Source organism: Sinohyriopsis cumingii, chromosome 2, assembly GCF_028554795.1.
Source record: "Sinohyriopsis cumingii isolate HCF-2022 chromosome 2, ASM2855479v2, whole genome shotgun sequence".
Taxonomy (NCBI): domain Eukaryota; kingdom Metazoa; phylum Mollusca; class Bivalvia; order Unionida; family Unionidae; genus Sinohyriopsis; species Sinohyriopsis cumingii.
In genome coordinates this window covers 92,621,336-92,638,606 of record NC_142962.1, presented here as the reverse complement: position 1 = coordinate 92,638,606, position 17,271 = coordinate 92,621,336, and the positions used below count along the sequence as shown (strand labels likewise).

At 34.2% G+C, this 17,271-nt stretch overlaps 1 protein-coding gene across 3 annotated transcripts in view; it reads right to left on the bottom strand.

The window, feature by feature from the left end:
• Positions 1–17,271, bottom strand: part of LOC149805371 (bifunctional glutamate/proline--tRNA ligase-like) — a 128,938-nt gene that overhangs the window by 47,274 nt on the left and 64,393 nt on the right. For all 3 annotated transcript variants that reach the window (XM_089949767.1, XM_089949769.1, XM_089949768.1), the window contains one exon: positions 605–835. In XM_089949767.1, the coding sequence (XP_089805893.1) occupies positions 605–835 (231 nt within the window). The remainder of the gene's footprint in view (positions 1–604; positions 836–17,271) is intronic.

Sequence of the window (17,271 nt, the reverse complement as noted above, 5' to 3'; positions counted from 1 at the left end):
GTGAGATACAATACAAAAAGTGTACACAATTACACCCCTCAATCTAAAATAGCTCTAAAAACATTGAGAGCAGAAACTAATATTTTCTCAAGTTCATCTTAGACCTTGACACTCCTTTTAGCTAACCTTCTATTGCTGTTATATAGGTATATAGTTTTTTTGAGTTCCTTTATCTCAAATGGTTTCCCCATTATTGAACAGAAACAAAACTGACATGTGGAAAGAATATGAATAAATGGTTTCCTGATTTTTGTAAAAAAATGTTTTGCTGTCATCAAATTTAGCCCATCAGATTTATCTCAACGAGATACTGTAGATATAAGCCAAAATACAAAGTAAGACCAAACCTGTTCACAAGTAAAGAAATAATGTCAAGTGCCAACCAGCAAGTGTTGATAAATGGACAACATACCAAGAGTTCATCACAAAAGACTGGGCAAGTACACATGATCTGTAGCCAGATCGGCACAAACACATGTTTCTTCACCAGTGTTTATGAACACAAAATGGAATCACCTGGATCTACCTGAATTTCCTTGAAAGAAAATATTTTCCTGAATGAATTTTGCCCAGACTAAGAATATACAGAGAAGTGAATTCCCACCTTGGATGCTGCTGAACTTTTGAGCTGTCGTACTCTGTCACCCTGTATATCAACTTTAGACTTTAAGTCTGCTGCTTTTGTTGTAGTATCTGCCATACTGCTAGAGGGTGTTGCTGTTACTTGACTATTAGTGGCACCTGTTTGAGATGATGGCTTCCACTCTGTACCTGTCACAGCTTTATATTCAGCCTTCAGTTGCAATAAAAGTTTCACAGCTTGATCAATCTGGTCCTGAAATTCATTGCATTACAAGTTAGATGTATTCACTATATAGCTACATGTAATTTATTTTAACAACTGGGTAATTAATGGGTGAAGACAGGCAGTGCTTGAAAATATAGTGCTGCCTACTTTTCCTGCATCATTCTGACTCGTCCTATATTGTACATGATCCTGAATCTGCTTCAAATGCCACTCATTCAGGGACATGAAAAAGTAATTATAAAAGGATAAGTACAATTTCCAAGCTCTGATCACACAACACAATTTGAAACATTATTCCAGAAGTGTGTGAATGTAAAGGCCTTCCATTAGATTTCAAGTTGGAGGGTAAGTTACCAAAGTAGGTCGGGTCTTTTTTGGACATATCCCAATGGGGATACAGTCTTTTTAATTATAGTAACCATGTGTAAAATAAGAAGTCCTGATTTTATATATATATATATATATATATATATATATATATATATATATATATATATATATATATAATCATAGGAGAAGGCTTTAAATGGTTTATTAAGCAATGTTTGATTTAGATTTTTAATGTAGCTTTAAAAATTTTAGTGTGTGTGTGTGTGATTTGTATTTTTAATGTAGCTTTAACAGTTTTTCAGCCATACATTGCTATGATGTCTGCAGTGTGGCAGTTTATAGTGATGTCTAGTACTGGGACCTCATGCCTCAGACATGTCCCACCCAGTCACAGTATCCTGACCCCAGGTCGACCAGTCCTAAAACTAACCTCTTAATGCTGAGCGCCTAGTGAGGCAGCTGTTAGTACCATTTTTATAAGTCTTTGGTATGACTCGGCTGGGGTTTAAACCTGCGACCTATCGCATCAGAGATGGATGCTCTAACCACTCTGCCACCGGTGCAGTCAACAATTTTAGTCATATTGCTATGTCTGCAGTGTGACAGCTTATAGTTATGTCTAGCATTGGGGAATCATGCCATAGACATGTAGGATCATATCCCACCCAGCCACATTGCTCTGTTGTTTTGACATCTGGCCATATCTCAGAATTTGAAACATTAGTCCTAAAAAATGCATACAAAAATTGATCAGGCATTTATAGTCCATTTATGTATGTAAATTGTGTGAATATTCTGCTTATCTAAATCTGTTTGATACATGAACACACGAGATCATAGAATCTGCCTCCATCCTTGTGTCCATTCATCCACCAGTCAACCATATGTCATGCTTTACTTCTAAAAAAAAAACTGCAGAGCCAAATTTACGAATATTAGGTAGAAATAATTCATAAAGATATACTTTACCAAAATTGTGCATCTAATTAGTTTCATTAGCATGGTAACCATAACAATCAAGTGGAAATCCTTTACTTTTTCTCCAAATTGGATGAGCCAGTTATACAACAAAAGGCCTATTTTCAACATTTCCAAAATGGCTAACCAAAATGGTATGTAACTTGGTGTAGAGCAAAATATGTCCTGCACTTCAATACATGATACAAAACAAAATATAAATGTCCTGTCAAAGTTGCATGCAAAAAGATGCTTGTGTGTGTGTGTGTGTGTGTGTATTGTGAGAACTGAATTGTCAACTTATGTAAAAATATCAATAAGTGACAAACAGTGACTACACACGGGTTAAATATCCCACAACATTGACACTGACCGCTCAGATAGGAAGCATGACTTGTAGGCGACACTGATTCTTGTCATGCTGTTTTGTTACGTATATCTGACTTAATTCAAATTTATTTTAATTTAATTGTTTGTCAGTTTTTATTTTTTTATTCTATTATATGCTATTATAATGTAAATTTATTCACTAGATATATTTTTCCAGAAAATTGGTTGACCTGAATCATTCTTTTCATAAACACCAGGTGTTGGCCTGGATGCTGACCTTGATTCAAAATTAGTAAACAAAGTTCTATTTTAAAATGATTGGTTGTTTCCAAGGTTATGATGGGCCTACATTGTTTAATATGTTAACAACTGTTTTTTTAATTTTTTTATTTTAGAGAAAATTATTGGTCTATTCAAGACCATATTCTGTGTACGTGATATAAACATGATCATGTGATCCCCCTTCTGATTTCACAACTTGGACGAATTTCGAAACTGTGTCTTATATTACAATATAGTATAACCTTTGTTTTAGAGAGAGATCTCTGTTTGGGGCTTTTTTACACTGATGACAAGTCAGTTTGTTGTAGCCAGATCTTGGGCTGTAATTTTCTTCTGATTAGTTGGATTTCAAAAGGATTAACTCTTTATTCTCTGGAAATATTTTGAGGAGTGCTCACACAGAAATTTTCGAAAGATATTGCTTACAAATTTAATCTGGATTTCCAACACCTGAGTGCCATTATTTGTATTTCTACAAGGAACTGTAAATAAGCACAGTACTGACAACAGCATATATCATCATCATCATCTTGGAGTTTCTATCAGGACTCGAACTGGAAATTATCAGAACATTTGTTACTAGGACTTTTGCAAAATAATTCGTGGATTATTCTCAGATTATATTTGTATTTGATTCCTTTTTCATTTTTACAGAATATCTTCCAGGAAAATAAATTATTTGTTAAATTTTAAAAAGCTTGTTGTTGTCACTCTTTCTGTGTTACTGTTTATTCGAGCCTAAACATGTAACAGTATATTTGAGCTATGTTTCATTAAAGTAGCTGCTGGAGCTTTCAAGTTACAATCAAGAAAACTGAAACTGGTAAGAGAGTGATGCTTTCATTTGGTGTGACCCTGACTCCCCAGTCAGGGGTGTGTGTGACAATGATATACCTTAGTAGATCCTGGTCTACCTCAGATAACTACATTAACACCCCTCCTACAATCAATAATTTTTCCAAGAGTCCCTGCAAATGGGTAAGACTTTACTGGCTGAAAGAATTAATCTCCTGGTATTCAATGACAACATCATTCTTTTCTTTATCTGTCGAGTGTTGAAACTGTCTTTGATATTCTGATGATGTAATGAGAATTTATGATAGCAACGATATAGGATGTATGATTGGTCATAATTTTCATTAGTTTTATTTGCTTTTGTGGTGTTTAGGACTATTTTTCAGTACATGACAAGATATACACTGCTTTCATTTAGGACCAACTAGACATCACATGAAGGCTAAAAACGTTCAGTATCTGTTCTGGACAAGCTGCAATAACAAGAATTAAACGATGGCAATTGTGGTAGCCATATTCAATGTCCAAGCGTTATCATTTACATTTAGGACAAAGTAGACCTTGGTGTAAAGTTTCTTCAAAGTAGTTTAGCAGAAGTAATAATAACAAACTTGTGCTAATGTATGGATGTACAATGGGACTACAGGTTATCACAAAAGCATTTCTGGTCATGACCAGTAGAACTAAACATGACGAGATATAACTAGACGTGATATTGGAAAATGGGCTCTGAAACATGATACTCATATATACAGCCATTGTTAACAGAAGTTTTTCCAATGATGTCCATTTTAATGCAGGGCAAGCAGACCTATTGTGTAATGTTGTGAATAGTACACAATAAAGTTCAATTTTTCAGCTCAATACTTTTGCGGTTTACATCCTTGGTATAAAGATACATTAATCCTCGAGTATGGTACATATAAGGATTCTCATTAAGAAAAAATTCCAAAATGTATGAGTTGTTAGGTAAGACTGATTAGAGTTTATACATCAAAAACTGTAACTGATTGCATGGATGCCGTGTGTGAAACTTACAAAAAAACTCAAGCAAGCTGACAGAACCAGTAACTATTTCAAGACAGTTCACTATTAATTATATTTCACATGGTTTTTACTATTTCTTGTAATAAAACTGGCTCGACAGACTGCCAACTCATTTTTTGCACTACTCTGCAGTGAAACTGACTGGCACTGGATTTGCAAGCTGGTGGCAATTTTGTACATTACCTGGATATATCATTTTCATGTAAAAACAACTGCCCTGATCAACTAATGGCTCAGGTAAGATTCTAAAGTAACATTTGAACAAAACTATTGTTTATAAATACCTAGGTTTCTAAATGTCAAAAGTGCAAAGAAATTATGCATTAACAAGATCTGATGGTCCACAGCTTTGTGCCATCTTGTTATATGTTCTAATAAAAAAATATGCCACTAAAAATAATTTCAAAGCATCCTACAATAAATGTTAATGTATCTTGTTCCAAAACTGACTGAACTGCCTATTCCTAAACAGATGTAACCACTGCCTACTTTGCCAATTCTCCCAATGACTGATTATATATATATATATATATATATATATATATATATATATATATATATATATATATATATATATATAATCATATTACAACAAAGATCAGGTTACTCACCTGTAATATCAGTAATCACTACTTAGTTGGACTAAAATACATTATGATAAGCCTATGGTGTTTAATAAATATCTGTACTAGTTTTTACTTGCATTCCACGAGTAGTTTTGGAAGCCTTAAGTTAAGGCCAAAATACATGGTGTAATGATCCAAGTCGTTCGATTATCCTTAATGTGCTCAGTTTGTGAAACAATGTAAGTAAACTAACCGAGCTATGTGTTTTACTACTCCCTTAAGAACAAAGACAGTTTCAATATGTACAGGTAGCAGGTTACAATATCCGATTTGCGGCCGTATTCTGAATGCTTTTCGTTTCCTGTCTCGTGTTTACTATACGACTACGTTCGCTGGTAAATCGACCTCGAAATGTATTCACGTAAATTGTATAACTTTTAGGAACTGCTTTAATTATCAGTCGAATACCTGTGGAGTTCAATTGCATTTAGTTGCATCATCCACATGCCAGTATAAATATTAGCATTGCATTTGTACACGTGTGTGGAGAAACATGTATAGGTAGATGACCTCGTCTGACCCACGCCTGACGATTTGATTGGCTCTAGGTCTAAACTCGCACAAAGCCAGCAGTTTATTCCCAGCGATGATGAAGCGCTTTGAGGCATTCAAATACTATGTAGACCTCCTTCATTACAAATACCGACAGTAAACTCCACAACATCAGCGTGGTAACACCATGTAAATGACTTTGCAAAACTGGGACAAGAGCTTTAATTTTTTTATCCTTCAGTTATAAAAAAACTAAACTGTAAAAGTCATTCAGGTCAAGTAGGCGTTCAATACCAATATATTTCAAAAATGTGTGTAATTATTTCGAATTTGATTCTACATACATTCAAATGGCAATTATTCACTCCATTTGGATCCTAATACATCATTATTCCTTTGAAAGATCGTTATTTACACGACCCAATTAGTACACACGGCAACAATCTATGTTACAGTACGTGGACATACTTGGACGCGCTCAACCTAAAGGTGTGATGCATTACAGTCGGATTGAATGTGGCGCGCTGTGATGTCACAATGAGAGCTACGCATATTACACAAATTCATACTACCCTATATTTAAACGATTGGACTCAACGTGCTCTTTGTTTTTTTTTTTTTTTTCTCTTTCTTTCTCTTGGTCAGTTTAGTACTTGTCTTACATTAAAATAGTCCATAGCGATCGACAATCTTCGTCCGGAAGTTCCTTGATATCAGCAAATGTACAGAACATTCAATAATCAGAACTGAATGGACTTTGGTTATACAAAATATTAATATTATATTTAAAAAAAAACACCAACTTGTTCTCATGTGAAAATTGTTGAAAGATTGATGTCTTACAGATTTTTTAGTAGACATGTATAAGCAATTACTACTGCTAACAAAATCTGAAATATACAAGTATCTCTATGTGAAAACTAATAATTTACACAAAATCCATCTGCAGTTTTATCTTCAACTGCAGAATACTTAATATTTTTTTAATTGCATCATGTACAAATGAAACAAATTTTATTTCTCAGCTAGTGGGTACTGTCTTTGGATTGATCTATAAATTTTACTGAAGCTAGAACTTGGTTTTCAAGTGATAAACATTGACAACCACACAAGGCTAACTTTACATGTGGAACATAATGAATGCTAACCTTATCTGAACCTTACTGATCTGAAGGTAATTATTTTTCAGTATAAAAAAGCATACAAGATGAAACATTTTATGATATCCTTTTTTATATAAAAGGATTCTCAAACAATTTGAGGAATTTATTTACATACAAACTTTTAAAAATGCAAGAGTTTAGAATTAAAAAACTGGTGATTACTTTTCTGAACACAATACAAAGCCTAAGCAGTTTCCGTTACGGAAAATTGTTTTGTAATGAAAAGCAGTGTATTTATTTACTACCCAACTGTTTAAATACTATGCCATAAGTTACAGCAGTAGTTTTTTTTAAAATATTAATGAAACTCTTGAGAACTGTTAATTAAATTTTCATACAAGATGTTATAATTTGTAATATGCGGTCTCTATTTGCATTTGAAACCTTCATATAAATTTGGATTCAACATTTTTTTACTTTTAAGTTAATGGATTGTCCATGCTGTATTCAATGCTAATAGTGGGTCAAACTTTTTTCATACACAATGTTTTTAACAAAAATACATTGTATAACTTCTTAATGCTCAAAAATTTGAAGACAATCAAAAAAGAACATATGCAATATATATATATTTCTGATTGAAGCAACTAAACCCAATAATACAACCCTACACTGAAAACTGGCTCTGAGAGAAGCCATATATTCCTGTTTTGTCTAAATGATTACAATTTAAAGCACAATCAAACAAATGCAGATATTTTATCAGAAATGAATCCAGTGAAGTCATAAAATGATTCTGAAGTTTTAAACATTCTGCCAAATGAAGCAAATTGACAATAAAACAATCAGTTTTGCGAGCCACCATATGCTCCAGTTTTAACCAGTTGATTAAAATTTGATGTTCAATTATTCCAATGCTGATATTTGATGAAAAGGCAATCCATTCATGTCATAATTGTTTCCTCTTCCTCTATCATAAAATTCCTCTCGTGGGTCGGTTCTTTCCAGGGTTTTTCCGGGTTCTTCCTCCACCATTAATATTGGCCACCATGTATAGCCTATCGTGTGCTGAAAAATGGCGTTAAACCCTAAAACAACAACAACCACATCATAAAATTCCAACCTAATCTCAAAACAATCCAGCCTAACTCAGTTACAACTAAGACTGATTGAATTAGTGAACTGTTAGCTCTGCCCAGTTCATATATTGGTGCAATATTATTGTCCGTCAAGTTGAAACCGTTGTTGAGCAGATGTTGATCAGTGCCTCCTGCAGTAAATTTGTTATGGACACCATACTCTTAGTAAGAAACTAAGGTGGAGGTGAATCAAGTGTAATAAAGATTCATCCTCCATCCCAAATCTATGTGCATCAAACAGACACACAAGCTGAAATTTCCAAACGTCAAAAATGGGTCATATTTAAATCTGACACATCTAAACCCTGGTAAAAAATTAAAAGTTCTATCATAAGTCGACAAGTATAGTACTGACTGCGCTGATGTGCCAGTAGTATTTGGTGAGTGGATGTGCCAAAACTCGTGATGTATCACAATTATATAATCTAGAATGTCCTTGAATGAATTCACAATAATACTAAAATAGTGTTTTAGTCCAAACAATGAGCACTTTGTAATTCCAATGAATAGTTTAAATACATTCTCTGAAATTATAACTGAACACAACTAAAATTGATTCCACTAGAGATATGTTAAAATAGGAATAAATAATTCTGTTGATGACAACCTTTATACAAAAACCTGAGACACAATGTGAGGGCCAAGATGTGAGTAATTTTCCCATCAAATTAGCAAACAAGTTCTCTACCAGAACATTCAAAGTATGGATGTTGAACTCAAATATCAGTAAACAACTTATTTATAACTTACATAGAAGACAGGAAAAGGTCTCCATGTCAACATGTTTATATTATCAAGTACAATATACAATCATGGAAAAAGTAGCTATTCAATATGTTGTTTTACAATGGACCCTTACAATCTACAATCATGGACAAAAGTTAAATAAATAATACAGAAAAAAATAGCACATATAAATATTATAATCACTTACCTTACATGTATCACCACTATTATAAGAAACTTGTTTGGGTTTAATACAACTTGGATTGTTTGTAATACAATGACAGTGAGGATTAAGATGTTTTATACCTTTTGGTGCTTGTTCATGTTTGTGAGGAGTTATATATTTTCAGATGTTACCATTTATTGACTTGCAAAGTTTAATTACTCAGGGATGATTCTGCTGTACTAAAAATGGCCTCCACAGCAGTCTCAGAATTTTATTTTGAAATACCCCATCAAAAGTAAGTAAACTCTTAGTTGTAGGAACTTTCCCTCATTCTATTTATATCCTTAACATGTATTACTAGACTGGATCTGTAATTTTACCTTTTCGTTACAGTCTTATGCTATGTGTTTAGGCTCGAATAAACAGTAACACATGAAAGATTGAAAACAACAAGCTTTGAAAAATTTAACAAATAATTTATTTCCCTGGACAAATTCTGTAAAAATGAAAAAATAAGAACTTACGGTTTTAAGAATCAAATCCAAAAATAATCCAAGAATAATCCACAAATTAAATTTGAGAAGTCCTAGTAATGATATGTTCTAACGAATTCAAGTTTGAGTCCAGACAAAGAATCCAAGATGGAAGGCGATGACATATGCTGTATCTTGTACAGTGATGTTGTCTACAGTTCCTTGTAGAAACACAAGAAACTACACTCCTGTGTTGGAAATCCGAGTAAAATTTTTAAGAAATGTCTTTGTTCAAGAATTCTGTATCAGCACTCAAATATTTCCAGAGAAACGAATTAATCTTTTAGAATCCAAATAATTTTAATAAAAATTAACATATAACACAAAAACTGGTAACAACAGAAGAAAACAACTTGACATTAAGTGCTTTAAGCCCAGACTGAGATTATTTCTCTAAAACAATGGTTATACAGTAATTTTGTGATGCAGAATATGTACCCATATGAGGCTCATGTGATCATGTTTACATCGCATACTCTCAACATGGCCCTGACAAAAATAAATCATTTTATTCTAAGAATAAAATAAAAAAGCTGTTTACTACACAAAAACTATTTACAAGACTAGTCATGTATCCAATACAGCCTTGATCTCACCCCTATTATTCCCACAAAAAATAAAAATAAATAAAGAACTTGTTCATGTGGTGTAAATAATTTTGAATTAAGGTTGGGAACTAGGTCAGCTTTAAGTGTTTACAAATGAACAGTCAAGGTCAAACTATTTTCTGGAAAAAATTTCCAAATCGCATAAGCAAGATTATATTATAATAGCATGTAACAGAATGAAAATTTTTAAAGCTGACAAACAATACAATTAAAATAAATATAAATTAAATTGGATATACGTAACACTTCCCCCATAAAGAAAAAGAAAGATTTATATAATAAAGCTTTCTTTTTACCATAGATTAATTATACATGAGGTTAAAGAAAAAAAAGAGAACTCTTATGAATTATACACAGTGTACATGAAATAATACATTTCTAAACACGGGAAAGTGCATCTGCTATTAAATTATCTTTTCCTTTGATGTGCCTGATGTCAAGATTATATTCCTGTAACAACAAACTGCACCTTAGTAGACTCAGATTTTTTCTTCATCTTGCTGATGAAAGTAAGGGGGTTGTGGTCATTAAACACAATAATCGAAGACCTTATCAATACAGTCATTAATTCTTGGTAATGGAAATGGATCTGTTTTTGTCACACTATTCACCTTCCTATAATCAGTACCATATGGAGTTTTATCTGGTTTTGGAACAAGTATGCATGGTGAAGTCCAGTCACTTTTACTGGGCTCTATAAAATCATTCTCCAGCAAATATTGAATTTCTTTTTTCAAGTATTCCTGTTTGAGAGGGTTTATCCTGTATGGGTGTTGTTGGACAGGTTTGGAATTTACAATTTCAACGTCATGGAAAATTTTGTTTGTCCTTGTAAAAACATCTGGAAATAAGTACTCATATTCAAAGAATAACTGTTTAAGTTCATTTCTTTCTTGCTCTTGCAAATGTGAAAGTTTCTGGTCCAGATCTTTCATAATTTCAGAATTCCAAAGATTTGTCACTCCAATGTCAGTAGAATCTGATGATATTCCTTCACTTAAATCCTCACTGAGTGGGACAGGTACAACTAAATTTATTGCATGTTTAACTTGGCTATCTCATTCAATATAATGGTACTCCTATAATTTATTTAGATCCCAGGAGCACTAATATTATAATTTAACTCATTCATTTTCTTCTTAATCTTTTAAGGGCCATAATATCTAAACTGAAGAAAAATGTGATGAATGAGGAAGAGAGACAGAACTCCACTACTACAAAACTCAAAAGTTCTCCCTATTTTAGTTCTATCAAACCATAACTTTCACTTCTGACTTGAATCACTGAATGCCAGATTCATGCAATATAGGCTGGAAAGTTCCAGACCTAAAATTTGACCCTTGATCCGATCGGATAGTTAGAAAGGCCAAATTGAGTAAAAGACTTTATCACAGCTTTTGCTATTATTTTAGAGTTTATATTCCTCAAGGGAATTGCCTCTGGAAACCTTGTTGACGCACAATAATGGTCAACAGGTATTGGTTACCTGACTTGGTCTTAGGTAAGGGACCAACACAATCTACCATAATTCTACTGAATGGTTCGTCAAAGGCAGGAATAGGTTGTAGATGAGCCCTGGGAATTTTCTGATTTGGTTTTCCTACCATTTGACAGGTATGACAAGATCTACAGTATTTACCAACATCACTCTTGATTTTTGGCCAATAGAAGTGAGTTAAGATCTTGTGATAAGTTTTATTGATCCCTAAATGACCAGCCAATGGAGTTTCATGGGCCAGACTAAGTATTTCCTGTCTGTAAGGTTTTGGAACTACAATTTGATAGTTCACTGACCATTCGTCATCAGCAGGTACCTCTGGAGGTCTCCATTTTCTCATAAGAATTTCATTTTTAATGAAATAACATACAGGAACTTCATTAGCTTCAGTTTCACTAATGGCCTTCTGAAACAAGCAGGAGATCTCAGGATCTTTTTCCTGTTCGACGACAAGTGATTGTCATTTATCACCCTGATTAGAATAAAGAGAATGAGTCGTTAAAAGATTGATCCAAATAAGGAGTGAAAGTGACATCATCAAAAGCCTGACCATTACTTGTGTCAGCTAAAGGAATACTTTCCTGATCAACATCATTCTCAAGTGCTTTCTTTGCCATAGCTCTGGTAACTGCACATGCTGTAAATACATCAGGGAATTCTTTTTCAATTGGATCGACTTTCTGATCCAAGCAAGGCTTGTCAGTTACAAGTGGATTAACCACAACCTTGTCTCCAGCTAAGTCATTGCCAAGTAATAAATGAATGCCCTCAATGGGTAAAACAGAGACCATTCCGACTGTCACGGGTCCTGAAACTAAGTTTGTGACAAATTTACACAATGGAGAGGAGCATTAATAAAGCCGCGCTCTACTCCCTGAATAAGAACACTCTCATTAGAAGAAGAATTCTCAGTAAAAGGCAAAGTACCCGACAATAAAAGACTCTGAGAAGCTCCTGTGTCCCTTATAATTTTAATACGGATAGGATTGGCCGAATCACCCAAGAGTGATATAGAACCCTTTGATATGAATGGTTCATAATTCTCCATAATCAAATCAGACTGGGGTTTATTAGACCCAACAAATGTATTGCTTTCAATATATGACCATGACCTTGACCTCTTAGAAATAAGAGCATTTGGAATATGTCTGTCTTGATGCTAATGCCTATTTTTCAATTTGTAGCAGTCAGAAATAACGTGTCCTTTTTCTTGCAATAGGTACACATAGGAAGAGACAAGGATCTTGAATCAAGCTTTTCCGAAGTTTGATGTTTAGAAGTTGTGCCAGTTTGAGTTTTAGAAGGGCTTGTTTTAGGCTGAAATACTTTTCTTCCAAAAGACTGTTAAGTAGAAGTCTTATTTACAAATTCTGCACTTATCAAATCAAATTCCTCATAACCTATATTTCACTATGTTTTAAAACTCTATATCAACTTTTCCTAAATGGTTAAGGAACAAACCTTAGGGAAAGTGGCACCAAATACAGTAAAATCTATTGGAATTATAAATCACACACTAATAATTTATTGGTCTCAGGACTACTAACACTTTTATTTTCTTGATTATTGTATCAGGGCTGTCTGAGTAAAACATACCTGAGACACAGGGAAGGCACTTTTTATGTGGGGTACTAAAGATGCAATTTTGAATTTTCTTGTCATGTTAATATGAACTGAATGAAATTAAAGTACTCTGGCATATACTTATTTTTAAACTGCCTTCTCTGGGTACCAAGTATGTCTAAATGGAACAGCCCTCAGGTGGCAAACCATTTGCGATCATACATTCAATCGTAAAATGACTTAACACATTAACCCCTAGCGACGACTTAACGGGGCTGGAGGTAGTAGCCTACTGCCGAGCTCTGTAGCATTATGGTCATGCAAGATTCACTAAAGTGGGTGGTATTATAGAAAGGTAGACAGATGAAGCCCTACAATGATACCAAATAATCTGGAATATCCAGTTGCACTACAAAATACAGATTAAAAAAACTCCTATTTTGGGCACGAATTTTTTTTTACCCAAAATTCGCCCGTGGTCGGAATCCGATTTTGTGTCTGGATTTTAGACTTTTTGGTTTCAGATCTAAGGCAAACTGGTATGAACTGCAAACAGACAGATGAGCCTTTGCAAAAAGTAGGATAAGATGGGCATTTGTAATAAAGAGTGGTCTCCATACAAAAATAATGGCTCCGTTTAGCAAAAAAAAACAACCAAAAAACCCTCCAACTTTTACACTTCTGCTCATGTGCGAGTAAAATAGCCTATGAAAAACGATGTTTCTAATGCAACTAGGCAATATGTTATTGAAAGATGACCAGGGAATTGGTGTTTTCGAGTCTATTCAGAAATAGCTTTCAAAATGTGCCTGCTACTCAATTTTCAGGCGAAAATGACGAAAAGCTCCAGGGGTTAATGTTTTAATGAAACTGGAGAATCAATTTTATGACCTCTTCAAAACTTTATGGTTAATTGGTTTTATATCTCAAATTACCATTCTAAAATCAGTGTAGCCATCTTTTATATTCAAGTTAATGCTGCATGGTAAATAGTGTTAATTATTATACTTATACTCACAAGCTGCCCTTGTTTTAGCAAAATCTAAGAACTTTGCTTTTTTGGATATGGATTTACCATGTGCTTGAAAATTATAGACATACAATTACTCACTTGAACATATTTGAATGTAATTTAGATAAAATATTCCAAAAATAACAATTATCCCATCAATGCAAACATAATATTTTGGGGCCCCGAGTGGCCGAGTGGTCTAAAGCGCTGTCCTTTACGGATCACTGCCATCTCACCTCTGTCTGCGTGGGTTCGAGTCTCGGATTCAGCCAATGTGGGTATGTGAGAAAGCTTGCCAGTAGCTTCTCGTGGGTCGGTGGTTCTTTCCGGGGTTTTCCCAGGTTCTTCCTCCACCATTAATACTGGCCGCCATGTATAGCCTATCATGTGCTGAAAAATGGCGTTAAACCCTACAACAACAACAACAACATAATATTTTAACTTTGATATTCAGTTTGTACAGAGAAGTTTTTATCTTCTCCCTCTTTTTTAAAATGTTTTTGCTTTTGGTTTTTAAATCGCTTTTGTGCAAAAACCATTTGACAGATTTCAGTCAAAATGAGCCTGACCTCTGACTAGATGTGCATGGTATTATCAGCATATCAGTTCACCACAGTATTTTTTCTTCAGGGGTATGTACTACAGTACTTTTTCACTAGGGGACCTGAGTGGCTGAGTGGTCTAAAGCACTCACCGTTATGGATAACTGCCATCTCACCTATGTCTGCAAGAGTTCGAATCTCGGGCTTGGCCAATGTGGGTATGTGAGAGAGCTTGCCATTAGCTTCTCGTGGGTTGGTAGTTCTTCCCGGGGTTTTCCCAGGTTCTTCCTCTACCAATGATACTGGCTGCCATGTAAAGCCTATCTTGTGCTGAAAAATGGTGTTAAATTCTACAACAGCTTTTTCATTATACCAGTACATCAACAGTTTCCATCAGTAAGGAATGTCTGGAAATTCCTGAGTAATTTTGTTATAACCAAGTATAATAATAGTGTGTTTTATTCATGAACAATTGTAAGAAAACAAATTTAAAAGTATTTTCTTTTTTGTACCAAATGGTTGTATGTCAAAAATTACTGTAAATATTACAAATATAATTATATTTATGATCGTTTAATCGCTTGTTTTGACATGCATCACATATTATGCCAACTCGTTAGCCTAATGGACTGTAGAGAAAGATATCATCAGGACCAAATCTATCATGTTGAAAAACTTCAGCTTGAAAGAAACACACACACACACCCAAACCACTTCATGTTTTAGTTATTTACTAGCATATATGAATATGTTAAGTGCATATATTCCTTTGCAATACTGTGTGTGTGATTTGGGTTTTTAACGTTGCTAAAAACTGCTACTGTGTCTAAAGTGTGACAGTTTATCGAGTTCATACTGCAGACATTTAACATCATGTACCACCCTGTCATATTATCCTGACACCAGGTTGGCCAGTCCTAACACTAACCTCTTAATTCTGAGCACCAAGGGAGGCAGCTGCTAGTACTGTTTTTATAAGTCTTTAGTATGACTTGGCTAGGGTTCAAACCCATGACCTTCCACATCAAAGGAAGATGCTCAGACCACTTGGCTCACTGGCACAGTCGTTTGCAATACTGCAAATCATCCAACAACTTTGTGATTTGCGGTTGTTTTCTGTCTGAACTTTATCTAGTTTCCCAAAGCCATTAATTTTTTTCATTTGTTAAGTTTCATGTTTACTGGCCCAGGTGTTGGCATCCCACTCAAAGATTTCCTATCTATGATATCAACAGAGTAGCAAGTAAAACTGTGGGCTTCAGTATCAAACTCTTCCTCTTTTTATCAATAGGTTCTCTAATATCAGCAAGGTATCTTTCACAGTATCAGCTACAGTGTTAAATATAATCATCAGCCGTTTGTTACAATTTTTAGATTACAACTTATACAATAGTTAACATGTAGCAAATTCATTTTCTATAAGATTCTAACCATTTAATTGTCTTTTCTTTTATCTCAATTAATATTTTTTCCACATAATATCATGGATATAATATCGTGTTATTTTGCTTTAAACCAGTACAAGGTATTTTCTTCAGCTACTGACAGACAGAAATTAAACAAAATAGTATTAGGCCCCTGCTCCAGAACACTGAATTTTTGGTCCATAAAAGAACTGCAGTGTACCATGGCATTTTTGCAGTATATTCAGAAATACAGTGGTACACAATTTTTGTGGTACCCTGTTATACCTCTGACCATGACTTCAACTTTAACAGGTTTCTTCCTTATCCCAAGTACAAGCTATTCACAAAGTATGGTCTAACAATGTGAAGCAGAACTAATGTTATTGTGCTCAAATCATTTTCCTTCTTTCACTCAGTGGCCTTGACCTTTGACCTTTTGACCCCAAAATATCTAGGCTTTTTAAAGTCCTCCACAAATATGGGTAAAGGTAATGTGATATGAAACTAATATTACTGTGATGAAACCATTTTTTAATCACTGACCTTTAAGCCCAAATCAATATGGTTCTTCCTAACTCCAAGTGCAAGCCATCCATGAAGTTTGGTAACTGTATATGGCAAAGAAATCTAGTTATTATGTCAAACAAAATTTTAGATGGATGGTCAGATGGACAACATCATAACATAAAAAGCTGCAATTTATGGCAGATATATAAAAACCTATTTTGTCACAAGTTAAATGCAAAACTTAACCTAAACCAACAAAATATAAAAACCTAGGTCAGTGACATTTTTGTTGAAAAGGTTTGGTACTAACAGTGATGTATAACAATCATTTAGTTTGTGCATTCCAGCATGAAAATTGTTTGAGAAATTAACCTGAGAACATAATTTAATCTATTAGTGAAGTGTGAAATGTGCATCAAAAGTGACCTACTTTTATGACGAGGATATAGTACTTTTCAAGATTCAGCTTCTTATCAAGTTTAATCATTCCCAGTAAAACAGTATGTATACAGTGTGCAGAATACCTAAGCTAAAGGCAAAAACTTAACCAATAATGCACAACAATAGTACATGTATATAAAACAGGCAGGTGCAAACTCCCTCCAAGGTGCAGGCCAGATAGTGATTTTTAAATGTGCCCTTAAGCTGTCAATGTAATTAGATAAAACCATATCTGTCAACACCAAGACCAAAGCTGATGATTATACAAAAGCTCTCCTCTACTTTCTACAGGTGAGCTAATAACTCTTGTTGTGTCAAAAAGCTCAGACAGTCAGATGCTAGACTGGGTCACTAGTCCAC